This window comes from Schistocerca serialis, chromosome 1, assembly GCF_023864345.2.
Source record: "Schistocerca serialis cubense isolate TAMUIC-IGC-003099 chromosome 1, iqSchSeri2.2, whole genome shotgun sequence".
Classification (NCBI taxonomy): Eukaryota; Metazoa; Arthropoda; class Insecta; order Orthoptera; family Acrididae; genus Schistocerca; species Schistocerca serialis.
In genome coordinates, this window is record NC_064638.1 from 654405270 (window position 1) to 654422333 (window position 17064).

A 17064-nucleotide genomic window follows, 5' to 3' on the forward strand; every position below is an offset into this window, starting at 1 on the left:
ATGAGTAATTGACATTGTACAATTGTTCAGTACTTGAATGAAATCAGTTATCATTGAAAAAATGCGGTATTAGACTACAGTGAAAGTGATCCTCAGTTGATTAAACCTTTTTTTAACAGATTATCGCCGAAAGGCAGCTACCTTTCGATGATGACATATTACAATAATTTTTATCACATGAGGGCGCGTCTTCTAGTAGCTCGAAACTGGTCGTGACTTTTAATAAAAATTATTCCATAACCAATGCAGATTATTTCTTTAAAAACTTTTTACACAGATTTCATCACATTCCGTGGCCTTATACCGGCATTATGTAAGAGCATACTCGTATGAGGCAGTGATGAAAAGTAATGCCCGAAATATTTTATGTGCAATCTCTTAAACTTTTTAAATATAACAAACGTTATTAACATTCTTTATATTTATTCTTCATTTCTACACACCCTTCTGCCACTAGAGGGTTCCGAATTATAGTGTGTACCATGACGGTGTATAACGTATGTATGTTGATGCCTGAAAAACAGCGAGCTGTAATCGAGTTACGAATTCCTAGAGTTCCTCCACACGTGGGGCACCCTCTCCTTCAGCATAACAATGCCAGACCACACAAGAGGGCTGCGACACCTGCATCACTCCGACACCTTCGGTTCACTGTCATCGATCATCCTTCATACAGTTCCCACTTGGCCCCTCCAATTTTCATCTCTTTCAAAAATTTAAAGAATGTCGTCGAGGACTTTGCTTTGATAGTGACGAAGCGATGCAAACAGAGCTGATATCGTGGCTTCGACAGTGTCAAGCACTTTACAGTGACGGTGTCAACAAACTGGTATCTCATTGGAAGAAACGTGCTCGTCGCCAGGGTGACTACATTCACAAATAAGTATCTGTACATGAAGAATAAAGATGTAGAATGTTAATAAAGTCTGTTTTATTTTAAAAGCATTAAGAATTATCACCCTAAAAAGTCGGAGACATTACTTTTCAGCATGCCCTCGTATATTCCCCGTTAGCAAAATGTCGTGTCTTGTGGTCGTAGGCCGGCCGGAGTGGCCGAGCGGTTCTAGGCACTACAGTTTGGGACCGCGCGACCGCTACGGTAGCAGGTTCGAATCCTGCCTCGGGCATGGATGTGCATGATGTCCTTAGGTTAGTTAGGTTCAAGTAGTTCTGAGTTCTAGAGGACTGATGACCTCAGATGTTAAGTCCCATAGTGCTCAGAGCCATTTGAACCTTGTGGTCGTAGTCATGTTTTCACTGCAAGTATTACGCTCTCTTCATCTTCCAAGTCTATCCCACGCAGACAAGTGGCTCAAAAAGACTGCAATCCGAGGCATCAGGTCTGGGCTGTGCGGCAGATGATGCAATGAGGATCACCCCAGTTTGGCAATGGGTTTCCGTGTTCTGAGACTTGCGTGTGTTTAAGCATTGTCGTTTAGGAACAAGATTTCTTTTGGATTCATGTCAGACGGAACGTCGGAAGAGATTATTGAGTTTATTCATTGTCTTCACATATGCTTTTGAATTAATGGTTGTCTCTTTTAGCAGCATTCCCACAAGAATGACACCATAACTATACCAAAAGACTGTCATCATGACTATGCCAGCAAAGGGAGTTGTCTTGAATTTCTTCTTTTTCGGTTATTTCGGGTGGTGACACTGTAGTGTCTGCTTTTTGCTACCGGCTCAAGATGATACACCTAGCGACCGTAACGACCCGTGACAGAAAGGCATCTCCAATAACATCAGTCTACTCCAAAGATTTTGATGAATTTGCTGTACCTTATATATTGCGGCCTCCTGTGCGCACCCGTCGAAACCATCTTGAGTACTCATTTGAATATCCAAGAGTCTCAATCATTGCGCACGCACTTCCAACTCTCAGCGATAGCAGTAGAGCTAACTGCCGAGTTGTGACGCACCGCTCTGCACGAATAATGACACCCGCGCGGTTCACCAAAAGGAGAAGAGGCTGTGAAAAAACATTCCGAACATGGCCGAGCATGGCGTTACTCTTCCTGATGTTCTTTTTACCCATCACCCAAGAGTACTGTTATCAAATGCGTCATTACCATACACCACAAACAAACGTTTATGGATCTGCACCAGGATTTCTTTCCCGTCAACCAAGAATTCAATTTCAGCACGTTGTTTGTAACGAGTGTCTCGCGTAGATTTCATTTTGGCGGTTCAAAACGGCTCTGACATCTGTCGAAGTGGTTTCAAACTCTGGACATTGCAGATTGAAGCACCTAAAATGTTCTGAAATTTGGTACATTATTTATTGGACGACCTTCGTACAATCCATCACTTAAGTACATTGTAATCAGGAGTACTTATTGCAAAGAGTTGCATTAGTACCTTTCCTAATTAATAAACACAGATCTTTACCAGCTTTGGGCTTTATTTTCGTTCAAAATTGAGCTGCTTTTTCTCCCCTCCCCTAAGCTGAGATTCTAGGTATGGCCTTATTACTTACGTTAACACTTGTGTTCTCGTTCGTTGCTGTGTCGTAAGCAGTACGTTCCTATCAATCAGTTTATGTATTTTCAATTTTGGAGCAATAGGAACATTACTATGCTACTGTTTTTAAAGATAGTAACACCCAGAAGAATGGTCTGAATCATTCAAAATAGAAAGGCGGTTACAACAGTGGAATCATAACGAGTGATTAAGATTTCAGAAAGATATCTTGCACGTAGGCCCAGCAGTGCCCTGTTTTGCGTGACCGGAGAGATCAGTGTTTCGCCACGCTCATTTGGTGCAAACACAAACGAAGTGGAAACGTGCAAGCGAGTTCCGGTAACCCTCGTCAACGTCAAAGGGCGCAATATTGGCTTGTCAGTGAGTTCGAACGGGGCAGAATGATTTGTCTCCGAAAACACATTTGATGAACTGTGACGTTCTACCTCGGGCAGGGCACGCTGCTACGACAATGACTCTTGTATCGAAACAGTGGGCAGAAAAGGTCAGTACAAATGGAAGAGCGCCATCTTGTCTGCATGGCCGCAACCAACAAAACGGCCTCATCCACACTGTTGGTTCGACGTTGGAGCACCACAACAAGTGGGGATATGTCTGTATCGACGGTTCGACACCTTCGCCTGAGACCTGAGCGATTGTACGCACGCTACTGCTTCGGTTTCCATCACTATAGGTGTGCTGAGTGTCATACCAAGTGTTTTCGGGCGAGTCCTGCTTCACCTTGACCTACAGTGATGGCCGCGTACGTGCTAGACACTACCGTCGCGAACGCAATCGGCAGACTGCATTGACGGGCGGTATAGCGAACAAACGCCGAGTCTGGTGGTTTGGGGCGCCATTGGGCTATAACATGCGGTTTCACCTCTTACATTTTAATCCCACAATTTAAGTTGTCCCCTCTCTCATCAATGAAAGTCGGCTGATTTTGTGCTGCTTCGAAATGTTTGTGCTCTTTCTCAAACTTAGTTACGTATTGTGCACAGCAGAAATAAGTGCTTGTTATGTACCTGCGTGGTAGCTAATATGTGGGAAAGCTCTGGGGAATGGATATATTCAAAAATAAGCAAAAAATTCATATATATTCTCGCATCCGTCGGCTGTCGTAATTTAATATATTATTATTATTATTTTGATTGTTGCCGACTTACGTGGTGGGCCTTAATAAAAATGATATTTCATTCAATTTTAAGTTATGGTTAAATGCTTTTGTGAAGCTCTCCTTTTAACAATATTAATCTTAAATTATTTGTTACATTAATGGATGTTAGACCCGCTGAATCTTAGAACATGAGCATATAAGCTGAACAATGTAATAAACTTTTCATATTAATTTCCTCGGCTAGTCAGCTCACTTTAAAGCAAAAGATATTTAGTTATTAATTACAATTGCGGCCCACACACGCGCGAGAGTATTTTTTCTTACCTCCGTTAACCATTGTATTGTAGTCGGAGTCCTGGCTCTGGCTCTCGGCTATGGTACTGACAATAAGAATGGTAAAGCTACGTATTTCTGCAACTTCGTGCCGCTGTGGAGAAAAATGAATATTATGTTAATAGCGGGCGAGTTTTTCGCTTCTGCTAAATTTTTATAAGTTAATATCGCCACGTAATGGCGTCGTTGGCTGCATCGGCCGCTGCGATTGTTGAATTGTAAATTAGTTGAATGCTGGTTAATTCAAGGAAGGCGGACATGAAATCGGGATCACCTCTTACAAATTAAAAGTGCACAATAATATTGAATCAATATATTATCTGCCCTTACTCATACGAATATGCTTACATTTGCCAGCACTCGCAAGATGTCCGTCTACACACAACCAAGACAAGAGAAGTAGTGAAGGCGACTAAAAAATTAACAAACGAGCGTATCTTGTCGTCTCTTTCGATCATTTTGTTATATTTCTTTGCACTCGAAACTTACACAGAGAAATTATTATTTTACGGGCACATTATGAAAAAATAAATATTTCCTATTTCATGTCCACACGCAGGTTTTTCTTTCACAGTCTACATATATCACATCGTATGTTTAAACCGTTGTAATTACTGAGGTTTGTTGCACACAAAGTGTAATACAGATGAAGTTATTTACATAACAATATAATATACAATTGGTTACGTATACAGTTATGTACCAAAGGACATAGAATACAATTAATTTCATTTTGGCTGCTTCTTTTTAGGGTTGCAACTTTTGCCGTGTTCAAAGGTATACAATCACGAGTTAGTCCGTAATACTTGAAGTCGCAGTGGTGTCACCTGTTCGCTCCCCATTCGGCGCGGCCGTAGGGAAACCCTGGGGAAAACCTCGGCGGAGCGACAGACTAACTGCTTTGGTTACTTTCACTTAATTGTTTCTGGGATGTCATTGGAGTACAGGATGTGCATGCATTACGAATAATTTTTTGTTGCACTATGCAAAAAATGAGGTAATCATAACAATATATCGCCGTTATTGAATACGGTGTCGTTGATGGTCTACGCCACGACGTTTAGCTCGCGACGGCGCCAGGTGGTGTGTTCGGTGCTCGGCGTTCGCGGCGACTGCGGAGAGGTCAACGCCCGCTCGACGCCAGCGTGTCTCTCACCGTCGCGGAACGTCAGAATCAGCTAATCGGCTGCACGGTTGGCGATGCGCTTCTGTCTCGCCCGGGCGTGGCGGAGTGGGATGATATTCGCCCCCCGCGCTTGTTGGCAGGAGTCAGCTCTGCTACGCATCTCCGACGTAGTACATGAAACATACACACAACCAACGTCATATTTGTTTCCCGCTGCAGATGGTTACGCTAGTGGGAAAGAAGCATTTATTAGTGCAGCAGTTGTTAAGTTTTCGCAGTTTCCGAGTGTCAAGCCAGCACTGTCCCGCAGAATACATGACATGGATCTTCTCCCGCGAATGCAGTTTTGATGTGCCACTGTTTCCATGACACGTTAGTTTTTGTCTTGATAAAATTAATTATGTTTTCGCCGCACTCGCAGGCACTGGTGAGTGTCCCAATACGAGCTTAGCACAAACATTCGCCGTTTCTGCGGTCGCTGTTTTGCAACAGTCCACGCATCGCATTCCAATCTCGCATTATTGTACTCACTGAAATTGCAGTCTGTCCCAAAAATATTGACTGTGGGTTCACTTCACGTTAACAGTTCACATTTATAAGCAAATTCACAGTTTTTCGTGCGTAATATTGGCGTTTGGCGTCCTTACCGCTGTTGAACGTTCAATATTAGCACTTCACTGTCCGTATCACAGTTTCACCTTCACAGTTTTTCACACTGTTTAAAGTAACTGTTTCGATTAGTTAACTAACACTGATGTATTTCATTCAGTCTGAACTGGATTTTGGCTCGTGCTGGGTTTTACCAGTCTCTCGCACTAATTATTTCTTTTTATTTTCCACTTAGAGTCGTACTTGCCTTCAGATTTTTTGACTATACAATTGTATTTCCGTCTCATTTGAGGTAAGTCCCCATGTCATGTCTGCCCACTCATTGCGTACTTGCCCTCCAGAGCCAGGCTCGACTTTACAAAACTTTGCCTCTCGCATTATTGTACACATTTTATAATCTAGGCCTAGGGTGCAAGTTCCTAGATCTTTCCAAACATGACTTCTAGTGGAGTATAACCGGTGGCTGAATGTGGCAATCTATTGTGGAGTTCCTCAAAAGTCGAAACGTATTCTGCCCACTTGGTGTGGCGATTCGGAGTGTAAGTTCTCATGAACCTGTTCAACTCTTTAAAGGTACGCTCTACAAGACTGCTCTCCGGGTGAAATCGAGCTACAAAAATGTGTTTAATACCTTGCTCTTGTAGAAACGTTTTCCAGTTGAGACCAGTAAAATAGGTGGCATTATCGGATAATATGATCTGTGGTTTGCCAACATTAACAAAATAATCTGTTCGTAATTTCTGAATGAGGGGTATGGCCGTTGAAGCTTTTACAGGATACAATTTTAGAAATTTGGAAAAGGCATCATATACAGCAAATATAAATTTCACACCACCTCTGCCAGTGGGTAGTGGCCCTAGAATGTCAACAGAAACCAGTCGTAATGGTTTGTTAGGAACAACAAGGTGCAATTCACTTACTGTCGGCAGATTTGTAGGTTTCTTCCTTTGACAAACTACACATGTCCGTGCAACATTCTGAATTATTCTTTTCATATTCTTAAAACGACATTTTCTTGCGAGAAGTGCTCTACATTTTTCAATGCCCACGTGTCCCCACCAAAGGTGCACGTGCCAGATTAAATCACTGATACATACTTCCGGTACACAGATACACCATAAGTCCTTGTTAACATCCTTCCGGTAATATAATACCCTATTTTGCACAAAATAATGGGTACCTATCTGATTTCCACCCGAAGCTAGGAGTTCTTGTTTGAGTTTTCCCAAGGCGGAATCTTCGTCCTGTAAACTAGGCAGTTGCTTGCACGCCTGCAGGAACTTTTTTCGACAAGTAGGGACTTTCATAACTAAAATTTTGTACCCTGTTGCCTGTTCTAATATTGTTGTTAGCTCAGGCAGACCTTGTGGCAACCGTGACAAAGCATCAGGTACTACGTTGTCACAACCTTTTATATACAGTATTTGAAATTGATATTCCTGCAGAGCAAGCACCCACCTAGTCAACCTGTCGTGCATTAACGTGCATATCAGCAAAAACCTTAAGGCCTGAACTTCTTCATGGCCCATACTACTGCAAGTGTTTCGAGTTCGGTGACTGTATATGATCGTTCACAACTTGACAACACTCGGCTTGCGAAACCGATTATTCTTACGTTCTTGTTTCCACCTTCCTCATCGATTTGGAATAAACAAGCGCCTAGTCCGACAGTGGAAGCGTCTGTAGCAAGGCAAAATTCCTTTGACATGTCAGGATGTGACAGTAGATTAGCATTTAGAAGGGCTTTTCGTAATTGCTCAAATGACTGCTGGCACAGTTCATTCCATATCCAGGGTGTATTCTTTCTCAACAAGTTTAACAGGGTATTATCATTTAAAAGCTGGTCAGGTACGAATCGTCTGAAAAATGACGCTAGACCCAGAAATGCCTTTAACTGTTTCTTGGTTCTAGGAGGAGGGAAGTGCTCAATTGCTGCCATTTTCTTCGGATCGGGCACAATACCTGTAGGTGATATTACATGACCAAGAAATTTTATTCTCTCCCTGCCAAATTTGGATTTTGCAAGGTTTGCTGTTACGCCTACCTCAGAAAATCTTTTTAGTACGCATCTCAGAGTGTCCATGCGGCTTTCCCAATCGGGAGTAGCTATTAATAAGTCATCGACATACAACGTTACTCGGTCCAACAAATCTGGTCCTAATACTGTATCGAGCGCTGCAATGAAGACACCTGCACTAACATTTAATCCAAATGGTAAAACTTTTAATTGGTAACTTCTGCCGGCAAACACAAAGGCAGTGCACTTTCTTGATGATTCAGTTAGTGGGATTTGCCAATACGACGAACGCATATCGACAGAGGTCTGATATTTAACTCCATAAAACTTCTGTATCTGTTCATCCAGGTTTTCTGGTCGCGTTCTGACAGGTACAATTATTTTGTTAATATCGCGCGCATCAAGCACGAGACGTATACTGCCGTCCGCTTTCGCTACTGCAACGAGCGGACTGCTGTACGGAGATAGAGATGGTTCAATTATCCCCCAATCAAGCATTTTTCTTATTTCCTTCGTAACTGCCTCCTTCTTTGACCACGGGATGGTGCAGTTTGCGTGACAGAAAGTATCGTGAGGTACCACTTCGATATTATAGGTGTAGCCCTCGATAACACCGGGTTTTTCCGAAAACACATTCTCATAATCTGAAAGTAGCTGAGTCAATTCGTTTTGTTGTGCTTCAGTCAAATGTTCTGACTCCCTCACTTTCATGGCTATCAGTTTCCCTTTTTCCTCTTTGTCTTCAGTAATAAATTCTTTATAATATGCTTTTCTTGTACTTAAGTCAGAATATAAATTCATTACCTGTATTCCTTCGAATCTAGACTGACAGTTCCGGCAATATTTACCGTGCACTACCCGTGTCCTCAACAATGGCAAAACTACACGTGTACCCTCATTCATAAGGCTTACCGCAAAAGAGGTCGATTTTTGCGTCCCTCTGGCGTAAAAATTCCATCCCCAGGATGCAAGCAACACCTAATCCCTTAACTACTAGGAGCGAGCTTTTCATTGCTTCATTTTCTACCGTAAACTAGTAGTGGAAGCTTGCTCTACAGTTCTCACTGGACTAGTGTTTAGTGTGTACTGAACATTATTCCTCTACCAGGAATCGAATAGGCTATGTCCGAGAAGGGTACTTCCGAACAGTCATGGGTTAGCAACCTCAGCTAAAGAGCGACGTGTTATGTCTGACTACTTGCCACTGGCGTGACGCCTTCTCGGCCGTATTCTTGTTTGACTAGCGTCTGCTGTACATTTCTTGCTAAAATGTTTTGTAATGAGCACACGGTGGACATGCACTTGAAGTATGGACTTGCAAATTGCAATGCGCCTGAAGCCACACGTTTTTAGGCCTAAATATTTCGTAATAGACATTTACCGAACAATATGGTCTTTCAGAGAATTCGTGATCGTCCTGTGAAGATATGGTCGTTTGAGAAAAGGTCATTTCATTGTGGAAAACCATCTAGTTTAGAGCACCTGACTTAAACTATCGGGTACTTCGTCATACTGAGGACAGTAATGGCATCGGCTCCCCCCGTCGGAAGTTTGAGTCCTCCCTCGGGCATGGGTATGTGTGTTGTCCATAGCGTAAGTTAGTTTAAGCTAGGTTAAGTAGTGTGTAGGCTTAGGGACCGATGACCTAAGTAGTCTGGTCCCGTAAGACCTTACCACAAATTTCGAAGTTATGACATCAGTACCAGACAAATAGCACCAACTGAGAATATGCGTCTTGTGACAAATTGGAAAGAGTTACGAGAGCATGTTCTTTATCCATACTATCTTGAGAGAATGCAAGGCAGTGCTGAAACAGATTTTCAAAGCATAAAAGGTTTTTGTAGTTGGTTATTGGGGACGTGTTCTCAGGAACAATACTTCTTGCCTATCATACCATTCACTGACCAAGCATAGTTTACCAGGAATGGGGTGTAGAATTTTCATCCCACTCATGTATGGATGGACGAGAATCCTTTTGCAGTTTTGGAAACAACAGTTTATCATAACTGGAGACAGATTAACTGGACTTTTCATTTTGCATAGAACACTGAATAGAGTATCATGTGATGAGTTCGTAATAGAGCATTTAAATATTTTGCTGGAAGGCTTTCCAATACAGTTACATCTGAACAAGTGGTTCATGCACGGTGGGGCACCACATCATTTTGCCCTGTAAGTAAAAAATGGATCGATCGTGGGGCAGCATCTTGGTCTGATCGATCTCCTTTTTTCAATCCGTTGGATTTTAATTTTTGGGAGCATTCAAAGGACGTAGTATATTCAAGACCTAATGCGAATGTTGACATTGTCCGCCAGCATGTTCAAGAAGGATTTCAGCAAATACAGCAGACACATGGAATAGGGGTGGGGGGGTGGGGGAGGGCAATCCATCAAAGTGCTTTTAGAGGCTTGTCTTAGAGCTAATGGAAAACATTCTGACCATTTCGTTTAGCCACCAGAAGGCAACATTTGAAAAGAAAAAAGATGTGCAGGACCAAGCTGGAAATGACAGAAATGAATCAAACATAAAAAAGTGTTTGTAACTAAGAAGATAAAGAAAAGGCCATATATGAAGGGCTTATTTCAATAGTGATACAAGTCCATTTCTGTTCATTCTGGGATACGGAGTCCGCAAAGTTAAATAAGCGCTGAAAAATTTGCAGTTGAGGTACCAGAAATACTCAAGTATATAAGTACTTGAATATTTCTGGTATACTTGAATATTTCTGGTATCTCAACTGCAGATTTTTCAGCGTTCGTTTAACTTTAGGACTCTGTATCTCAAAAGGAACAAAAATGGACTTGTACCACTACTGAAATAAGCCCTTCATGTGTATCTGAACTTTTTTGCATCTTTTTTAGCTCTCCATCCATTCTTCAGAGTTCTCCCATGTATTAGTTAACACTCTGCGTAGTATTTAACCATGTAGGGTGTTATGCGTAGTGGTTAATATTATTATACAGAAGAATGAGCGAAGGGGATGTATCTGCTCCTTCTAACGCCTCGCCACCATATTTCGTGTCCCTTTTGCGACGCATTAACCCGTTACATGTTCGTTTCTTTAATAAAAATCTATTTGCTGGCTGCCCTAGGAGAATGAGGCGAGGCTTGTACCAGAAACTAATGCGCTATGAGCCGATTTCAAGCTTTCGCTCTCAGCGTCTTCCACATAGGGGCGAAGTTAAAGTGTGCGATTAGTATTGAGGACAATCCGAACAGCGGCCGCCACATCTGGGAAGTTTTAGAGCCCGAGGTTCTAATCCTCCTTTCGGCAGCTCCACAAGGCATATTTCAGTAGTAGGACAATGCACAGCGGTATGTGGCGAGCAATGTGCAAGCCTTCTTCGAAAAATGACAGGTACCACTGTTTCCCTCGTCTGCACGTTCCCCCCTCAAGCATGTCGTGGGTATGATCAGCAACTTGTTCGTCCTTGTCCTCATGCAACCACTGTCGATGCTTTGTTGACGCGCCTACAAACCGCAGAGCAGCGCGTTCTCTAGCAGCATATGCAGACCCTGTTTGACTCTGCCCCTCGACGTCTAGAGGCTCCGATTTCAGCATGTAGCGTTTTCACATGGTACTGAATTCTCACAGCAGAAAGTGCATGTACGGTTTTGTAATTCTAATCATTTGTGTATTGTCACGTCCTTGATCTGTGGAATAAATGTCATTGTAATCGCATGTCTCCTTCTTGATACTGCAATTTTTACAGAAAGCAGTGTCGTACTAGTGCACAGCGATCAGTTTTTTAAGCAGACACAATAAGTGGCTTCCTTTCAGCATTAGTACTGTTCGGTAGTTTTGGCATAATACATAATTGACAGAATAAATTGTAGGCTTACCGGTGGTACTGGTAACACTGGTAGGGAAAGAAAAATACATGAATTTGTAAGAAAGAAACTGGAAGCCGACGGCTTTGTATTTTTGTTTTGTTTGTTTGGTTGTTTGTTTTACACAAAATTAGAACCGCTCATCATTCAGTGTTAGTCCACTGTGCATTTTATAGCCTTACGACATATAAATTGCATTTTATTAATAATAAAAATTAGTTGATCCCGTAACTGCATTTTTATGTAACCAAAGCAATTACTTCTGATGCAAGCACAATTTACGTGCACAAATCTAAAAAATACATAATTATTGTAGTTAGTATGTACTTGATATAAAGTTCTTCATCATGATCAAAGGCAAGAGTTTTCTGTTACTATTGATAAGTGCGAAAGATGTTTACGAAGAACAGAAACAGGTTTTGTGTAAGTTCAGCGAAGTATTGAAGCGATGTTTGATATACTTTTATTTTGCGTTTTTTTATGTTACCTTTTTTTGGGGGAAATTGCGTTTTCTAGCGCTATATGATAATTCTGTATTGGTTGCTTTATGTTCGCTACAACATCATTCTGTTTCATGTTACAATCAATAATTTTCCAATAATACTGGAATTAAACATTGACAGTTTCTTTTCTATTATAAATGCTGCTTATTTTTAAGTAACGGGCGGGAGTATAATTATGTAGAACAAAAATGTTCCATAGACCTTGCGGCCCTTAATGTATCCTCTCTCTCTTTCTAGACGGTTCACCGCTTTCGGTTTCTCGAGGGACCTAGTAAAATACTGGTTGAATACGTAAAGAAAACGATCGTTATGAGGTAACGCCCGACTGGTATGCAACACACATAACGTACAGGTATACAGGTAACATCGGTACGACCTTAAGGACGGTATTCTTTGACAAAAAATATGATTAAATATTCTACAAATTTCTTTGACACAGATCTTCGACGTGTTGCTAAAAAGAGGTATTACACTGTCGTCTTATCGTTCGTCATAGTTCAAGATGACGGACAACAACGACTTGTTATTATGCGCTGCAGTCGTTTCTACAACAGCTGCATTGTGTGTGCATTTGGAAGCGGCGGGAAAAAAGGAAACATATTTGGGTGAGGCCTTGGGTTTTACGTCGAGATAATAAAAGCATTCAGCGAAGTTTCTTACAAGAGCTTGTAACATCATAGACTAAGGTTCGACCTGCGACAGCAACTGCACAACTTGCGTACAGGCCGCTATACGCCGCCGCGAGCGCTAAGAGTGCATTGCGATCGCAGGCGTGCGTGTTGCGTATGGGCCGCGAGATGCCGCCACGAGCGCAACCGTATATAAGTGCCGACAGAGTTCGGCCAGCTCTCATTTTGTTGGCATCTCATTTTTGCCTACTCTCTTATTTGCTTAGTTGCTTAGCTCTTATTCGTTTATGGTTCATGTTATTGTGCTCTCTTTCAGCCATTCTGATTGTTTTGATTTACTCCCAATTGAGAAGTGCTCATTTTGGCATTTCACTTTTGCATATTTCTCATTTTGCTAATAATATGCTCCTTAGCTTTTTACAGTTAAATTGATTAACATAGTCTCATGAACTGTTTGTTCATTTCAGACTGTTCATATTTTGGTGTTCTTTAAATATTGTAATAATTATTGGAAGCATTTCTTCCCTTAAACGTGTGTAAAGTATTGTCGATGTAGGATTTGTTCTGTGACACAGGTGTAAGGTTTTGAATATAAATTATATACGAGACTGTGCTTTAAAAGGAATTTATTTTTTCAGTTTGTACTACATCAGACAACAATTTTGTGATATGAGGGAGAAATTTGAGGGGCGAACCCATAGAAATAGTATTAAGTGATGCCCTTTAAAAACAAAAATTTGTGTAACACTGAAAGACGTGACACTGTAGGCACCGAAAATTTATATATATAAAATTATACGTCACAAGCTGCAAGTGGAGGACATCAAGTCATATAAATTACGAATGGAAGAGAGTGCTTTTCAGTAGTTACTCAGGAAAGTGGTTCCTCATATTACAAGGCAGAATGCTCACTTGAGTAATGCTGTATGTGCAGAAGACAGGTTCACCATAAAATTGCGATATTTTGCTACAAGAGAGAGCTACTCTAGCTTACTGCACACTACTTGAATACCGCAGTGCACATTAACCAAAATGATTCCAGAAATGTTTGAAGTGATTTATAAAGCACTGAAGGAGGAAGATCTGAAGATCAATAAATGTTTTGTGCACTATATGTGCATTATGAACTAATTTTATTTTTGAATAATTTTGTTAATACAATTAGTGCTCCAGCAACTACAAAATTAATGAAAAGTACGAAACAGATGATGCACTTTTTAACTTGTGGCATCCAGAATGCAAAAATAAACAAACTAGACGGAGAGCTAAGAAAAAATTTTATTTTAGTGTATGCCGTCCTCTATTCGGGCTTGCTGAAAAGCTGCCTGAGTGTTTCCAGATGTAGCTGTAGCTGCGATTGTGAATTTGAAGTCACCTGCAACATACCTCACCTACCCATCAGCATATGATTAATAGCATGCACTGTGCGCCTGGCTCACTACCCTACCCCTGTCGAAGGAAGGTTATTATAAAGAGTCGAAGGAACACACCAATTAAATTTTGCAGCTGTATCGATGCCAGCGCTCCAAGCGGTTACATGTCACATAGTACTGGACAGAAGACGAACGACTATTATGATCAAATCTTCGGAGAGGCCCTAGATTTGATCATATTTCTTTGACGAAAGGCGAAATTTGAGAAAGTTCCCTATTACAGTATCAAATTTCTTTGACATAAATGTTTAACGTATCAGCTTTGACAAAGAAATATGATAGCGTAATACCGGCCTAAGTGACCAAAGCTACTTGGAAAACTACCGTAGTGTATGCTCACTTATGACAGTAAACAGTGGCCTATGACAGTTTCACAACTCTAAGTATACTACAGTATAATATAATATGTTGTCTTCAGGGTGACTCTGGCGGCCCCCTGGTGATCCAAGAGGAGGATGGTCGCTGGGTGGCGGTGGGCGTCGTCTCCTGGGGCATCGGCTGCGGCAACAAGGACAGCCCCGGCATCTACACACGCGTCTCCAAGTTCCTGCCCTGGATAGCCAAGACCATGGCATAGGCCAGCTGGGCTACAGGCTGCCACCTGGTTGCCAACATACTAATGCCTTGAAATGTGCTACTGGTCAATTGTAGATGTACAAATTTTTAACTTTCCGTCATTAATCTATGTCATTTACGGTTTTATCACAAGTTCTTCATACCGTATAGCTTGGTGAGAGTAGGGTGCCTGCGACTGGGAGGGGGAGGGAATTATTTTATATTTACAGAAACGCGAGGGTATCAGTACAAAGCATCACTTGCATTTTATGACAATAAAGTTTTAACCTGTAAAATGAGATAACGTCGTGCAGCCAGTTCTTAAGAAGTCTGAATGTGACTTTGCCGCGTTCAAGATTGTTTGTGAGGTACCTGGTACCTGTTGCCGGCTACAGGTATTTTGGCGACCTGAGCGGGTAATATATTTGGTGAGTTCCTCTCTCCTTCTGGGCGCTTATTCGTATTATTTCTATTCCAACAAAATAAAAATTGGTGGGTGACTAATAAAACAGTAACAATGCGTCAGAAATCCTATAGCAAAATAATGCGAGATTCTATTAATATTGCAAATCAACAAAGTATATGAAATAGGAAGATTTGAAAAAGGACACTTACATTGACTAGGTCTCAATTACTGTGTTCAAGTACAATAATTAAATAAAGCCCCTAATTCCCTGTTTGTGCCAGCCAAACTGAATTGTAGATAGTGAAAGTTTCTTTGAGAATGTGTTCTTATATCATATAACATTCAGAACAATTTTGAGTCTGGGGGAAAAAGATAGTCAGCGCCCTCAAGTGAAATTCAGCCCTTAAATTTGGATACAAGACGCAGACACAGTAAAACCTAATCCTCCTACGCTGAAAAAATAGTAGCAATCATCATATAATTACTAATTAAACTAACGAGAGCCAATGAACATCTGTAGTAAAGGAAATGATTGAGAGTTTCAAACTACAGCAAACTCTTAGTAATGGTAAACAATAATAAAATCCTTGTAATATATAACATTTTTAATCTCCATGCGGATAAACTAGTAACTGAGATCGCACTTGGCGAGTTATTGCGTGGTCAAAATAGCAACGCTGATCAGGAGGAAAAATCGCTAACAACGCGAGCAAACGTGTACCCATTTAGTGTAATTTTCAAAGTATTTGCCCAGATTTTTGTCTTCGCTAATTTCCCACACTCTAGCGGCCACCTGGTTCGCCACTTCGGTAGAACAAATGCTACTTTCACCTAAGCTGTGTAATAGTCTTGCACAGCTTACCAGTACTTATTTTTCTCCGTAGCTGGATTTATAAATGTGATAGATGGAACAACGGAAAAATGAAAGATATCTTTTTCAGCATTTTATTATTGTTGAAATAAACCAAAAATGGCACAACAATGGTGAAACGTAACTGTAAGCGTCTGTTAAAACACATATTGCAAACTGGTCATTCCTTACAGAACGCGCAGTTGAGAGCCCCTCGCGAGCTATGCAACCGTGCGACACGAGCTGGATGTTACAAGAAGACATTACGTACTGGACAGTGTATAACGTAAAAACCTTCTAATCGTAAAGTTTCAGAGCAACGTTATTGGTCTATTCATTTGACAGTACTGCATTTCTGTATCAGACTTTTATTTATTTTCATACGACCAGTTATAAAAAATAAAAGACATTATTATTATTAACGTGATTCAGTTTTCTTAGTTAGCATTTCCATTTATTAGCCTGTATCGAATTTAAATGAAAGTAATTGCTCGAGGATTCTAATAGCAAGTTTATCATTATGACATATGCGTTAGTCACTCAACTGTCGGCGAATATGTCAGAAAGGCTAGAAATTATTTGTACTGAGCAGTGCTCGGAAATCTTATACTCTTCAAAGGTGATTTTTTTTACTGCTTCAGGAAATTCAATATAAGGCATCCTCCTTTCAAGATGAGCATGAAGAAAATCGAAGAGGGCCACTCCATCAAGTTCTCTTGTTAGTACGTGTACTTACAGAGTCCGTATAAGATTAGGAGATTCCGTTTTTTATGTGACGGCCCCCAGCGCCCAGTATATTTGTTTGTAGCTTGTATCAATGTACAGAAAATCAAAACTAATTTATTTTTTTATAAATTCCGCTCTACCACTCTACACTCACATCATAGAGTTACTGTCTAAAACGTATGCCACTTTATCAACAATGAAACGTCCTCTTCTGAAGTTTAGAGCCAGCAGCTATAGCTAATCGGAAGAAACAACCTGCTAGCTGCAAAGCATACATAATTGTATAATGGACGTAGCAATAAATTTAAATTGTTTGTATTCTAAAATTCCTTATATTTATTCTTTGTGCATCCTCAGATAATGTAGTGAAATTTTAAGCTTGAGACACGATGATAATGAAGTACTGTTTAACATGATTTGCACAATTAAAATTTGGAAATAAAAATATAATATGTATTCTTC

General features: G+C 40.8%; 1 protein-coding gene across 1 annotated transcript in view; it reads left to right on the plus strand.

Annotated features, from left to right (window-relative positions):
• The window catches only part of LOC126479301 (proclotting enzyme-like), an 86000-nt gene extending 68942 nt beyond the window's left edge, over positions 1–17058 (plus strand). Inside the window, exon 8 of the mRNA XM_050103773.1 lies at positions 14484–17058. Coding sequence (XP_049959730.1) covers positions 14484–14642 — 159 coding nt within the window. The 3' untranslated portion in view covers positions 14643–17058. The remainder of the gene's footprint in view (positions 1–14483) is intronic.
• The last annotated feature ends 6 nt before the right edge of the window (positions 17059–17064 follow it).